General features: G+C 40.5%; 1 protein-coding gene across 1 annotated transcript; it reads left to right on the top strand.

Moving 5' to 3' along the window:
* Positions 1 to 94: 94 nt before the first annotated feature.
* Positions 95 to 3,433, top strand: LOC107743142 (opsin-5-like). The gene is made up of 3 exons (XM_016556269.1): positions 95 to 125; positions 790 to 1,121; positions 3,122 to 3,433. Exons 1-3 carry the CDS (start codon positions 95 to 97, stop codon positions 3,431 to 3,433), a joined length of 675 nt encoding a protein of 224 aa, XP_016411755.1.
* The last annotated feature ends 416 nt before the right edge of the window (positions 3,434 to 3,849 follow it).

The following is a 3,849-nucleotide window of genomic DNA, read 5'->3' on the forward strand; positions in this document are numbered from 1 at the left end:
GCGTCACACACGGCGGCCTAGAGTGAGCAGAGGCCGGGGGATAAAGTGAGGAACGGCCGGAGGGTTAGAGTGAGTAGAGGCGGCGGGCTTGAAAATGGCGCAGCCGCCGATTTCGACGAAGGAGCGTCCGGAAGGACATGTGACGACCCCGGGCTGGACTCCGCTTCGTCCACGGTGAAAGCCGATCCGGCGATTCACAGCGCAAAGTTGTAGTATTTCCTCAGCAACCAGCACGGATCAGCTCCAGGCATGACGAAGCAGACATCGTCCTCTTTTGGAAGGCCAAACAAAGTAGTTTTGCTTTCACAACAAATCACACAGTGCCTTCACGACATGGCAGCGGCAACAACAATATTACAGTGAGAATAAAAGTTACACCTTCTTTCTTTGCATGAACATTTGGGCGGCGCTATGCAAATCTTCCCACATAGTGAAGTAGATATGTGGGGGCGTATTAGAACGAGCCGTTTTAGGTAAGCGTGGCTGACTCTTAACTTTTATAATTTTTATAATATCTCTTTGGATTTGAGACTTTAGTCTTTGCAACTTTACAGATCTTCTTTATGCACCAAGAGCTTGTAACACTCCAAAGAGAAAGGAAAAATGTGAATCGCATCATATGACCCCTTTAATTTGAGTGATCTATTTAAACACCCAATTGTCTTCCAATTAGTTTCTCTTTGCTTTATTTTTCTTTTCCTTTTCAAATGATTGTCAAATTAACAGTGGATGATCTTTCGCCAAAGAAAGAACAACATCAAATAACTTTTTCTTGTCTATCTGTTCCAGGCAGCAAGTTTCAAAGAAAAACTATAAGTATATTGATCGGTGTCATCTGGCTGTATTCACTGCTCTGGGCAGTGTTTCCTCTTCTGGGATGGGGAAGATACGGACCGGAACCCTTCGGTTTGGCCTGTTCTGTGGACTGGGCCGGGTACCAGCACTCCTTAAATGGCTCTTCGTTCATTATGGCTTTGGCCATCCTGTGCACCCTGATCCCATGTGCGGTCATCCTGTTCTCCTACACTGGCATCGCCTGGAAGCTCCACAAGGCCTATCAGTCCATCCAGAGTAATGATAACCTGCCCAACTCTGGGGCAGTTGAGAGAAAAGTCACCCTGGTAAGGGTTATCCAAAATTGCACACAAAAATGTAAAGAGCTTTGTCAAAACAGGCAGGCTTCGGTCTGACTAGCTAGCCTTACAGAGTTTCCGAGCACTGGGATTTACTGTACTAGTTCATATCAGTCCACTGGAAAACAAAGTCAAGTTTGCAACGATTTAAGGATTCATTCATCTCTAAAGCACATATGGTGTGGGACAAGTTACGCACCAAAGTTTAACGGGTTTGTTCAAATTTCTAACACTAATTATGAGTACTTGTACTAGTTATGCTCACATTTGCTGTTTGGCTTATTGGCTAAGACCAAAAGAAAACTACTTGGCTTGAAAATGACTTCTGTGTGAGTTGTGCTTCATACATTGCTACACTGTTGACAATAGTTGACCTGTTTTTGTCTGTGAAATTTTGTCAAAATATCTCTAATATGACCACACCTTTAGTGAGCATAGCTAATGAATATTTGATTTCTTAAGTTTTTAGCACATTGTTTTGATTGCATTTATTTGAAATTTCCTTCTAGGTGACAATATGTACACTAAAAATTATGGCTAGGGTTTTCACATTTCTTTTAAATGACAAGTTTGATGATTTTCAACCAGCTTTGTATTGTTACAGTGTCATAGTATGTGTAAATGACCATTTGCATTCTTTCTCCATGTTACCTGTACCCAAATCCTCTGCCTTTGTTTGTCATCAAAAGTCCACCAGATGATGCAAAACATCAAGGCTGTCACATGTGTTCACAAGCATCATCTGGTGGACTTTTGCTGGAAGATAAACTGGGAGATCTGGGTACATGTAACATGGAGAAAGACAATACAAAGCTGGTTAAAAATCAGCGAACTTGTCCTTTAAGCGTTTAACAACATGCAGGGTCACAGTATGTGCAAACCCTGGAGTGTTCACACATCTATAGGAGGCTTAACAGTTTTTCCTGCTACGGTGACAGACGCAGATTCACACCCAAGCTCCATCTTCTGTCCACAAGATTTTTTTGCTCAGTTGGTTTTAAATGTAAAATCTTACACCTAAAATTAATGTTTTTGCTAGAAGTGGGTTAAGTGGTTAAAAGTCAAGCTCCATCCAGTCCTTAAAGGTCACTAATGGATGTAAAGGATTTCCAAGAAATAGCCTTGTTATTTACCAGTCACTTGCATCTAAAGCTTAATAGTGTTTTGTGGGTGTATTGTCAGGGCTTTTCCCTCTGGAGATTGGAGCAAAATTGCAATCGGGTGTTTCTGCATCTTTTTTTTTTTTTTTCTGCACCTGTATTTTTTGTTTGCTGCCAGCTCTGATATTTAAGCACAGCTTATGTTGTTTATAAGCCTTAATTATTAAATGGTACATGTGGAGCCATCACTCTAAATTAATGTATTAGTGCCCTTTCCCCCAGACTACAACAGTGGTAGCATGTCCAACATGAATCAGTTGTCACTTTTGAATCATTCCTTTAAAAGTGATTCATGAATCATGAATCACTTTTAAAGGAATAGTTCACCCAAAAATGAAAATTTGCTGAAAATGTACTCACTCTCAGGCCATCCAAGATGTAAATGAGTTGGTTTCTTCATCATAACAGATTTGGAGAAATTTAGCATTCTATCACTTGCTCACCAGTGGATCCTCTGTAGTGAATGGGTGCCGTCAGGTTGGGAGTTTAAACTGCTGATAAAAACATCACAATAATCCACATCCACACAACAGCAATACTGTGGATAGAGGACTCATATTTTACAAGTTTGAAGTCAACTTTTCACTTCACAAGTGATAGACTGGAGTAATTGGTAGACTGGAGTCATGTGGATTACTTGTGAATTATTGTGATGTTTTAATCAGCTGTTTGGACTCTGATGACACCCATTCACTGCAGATGATCCACTGGTGAGCAAGTGATGTAATGCTAAATTTCTTCAAATCTGTTCGGATGAAGAAAAGATGAAGAAACAAAATCATCTACATCATGGAAGCAAAATTTCAAATTTTTTCTCCTGTGTTTCAGATGGGCATCCTGATCAGTGCAGGCTTTATTGTGTCCTGGGCGCCCTACATATTCATCAGTCTCTGGACCATGTTTCACTCTGATGGCAAAGACAGCGTGGCGCCCATTGTCAGCTTGCTACCTTGCCTTTTTGCAAAATGCTCAACAGTTTACAACCCATTTGTCTACTACATTTTCCACAAATCTTTCCGCAGAGAGCTTCGGCAGATCTGGATCTGCTGTTGCAGGGGTGCTGTGAGCAAAATGACACTCTGTAGAGGAGCAGAGCGCTCAGAGAAAACTAGCAGGGCACATGACACAGCAGAAGAGTGAACGCACACTAAATAAAAAGAAAAAAGGTTGCTGGATAGTTTGCAACCTAGAAAAGCTTGGACTTGGTGTGCTATGACATTTTCAAGAGCATCAAGTCTGTGTCTGCAGCCCACAGTAGTGCATTACTGCATGAACATAGGACACGAAATTAAGTAATTAGCAGAGGAAATTTTTGAAAACATTTCATATAGTTTAATCTTTTGATGCCAGAGAACTAAAAAACAGTATGGAATCAACACATTCCCTTGTGTTCTCTGTTCAGTGACAATCTCATGTTTATCTGCTTGAACAATATCTTATTATTTTCTCCTTTTATTGAATTTTTTATTGCTGCCTAACCTTTTCGTTTTCAGCAGATTATTGTGAGATCAGAGCTACTGTAATCTTTATAAGTGATAAATGCTTTATAAGAAGAG

The sequence above is a fragment of the Sinocyclocheilus rhinocerous genome, unplaced genomic scaffold (genome assembly GCF_001515625.1).
Source record: "Sinocyclocheilus rhinocerous isolate Xijiao unplaced genomic scaffold, SAMN03320098_v1.1 scaffold3604, whole genome shotgun sequence".
In the NCBI taxonomy this organism is placed as follows: Eukaryota; Metazoa; Chordata; class Actinopteri; order Cypriniformes; family Cyprinidae; genus Sinocyclocheilus; species Sinocyclocheilus rhinocerous.

Excerpts from the sequence above, each read along its gene's own strand:
- LOC107743142 (XM_016556269.1), top strand. The coding sequence starts at position 95 with ATGGCGCAGCCGCCGATTTCGACGAAGGAGC. Across the intron at positions 126-789 it reads GCCGATTTCGACGAAGGAGC|GCAGCAAGTTTCAAAGAAAA; the intron begins GTCCGGAAGGAC and ends TATCTGTTCCAG. Across the intron at positions 1,122-3,121 it reads TTGAGAGAAAAGTCACCCTG|ATGGGCATCCTGATCAGTGC; the intron begins GTAAGGGTTATC and ends CCTGTGTTTCAG.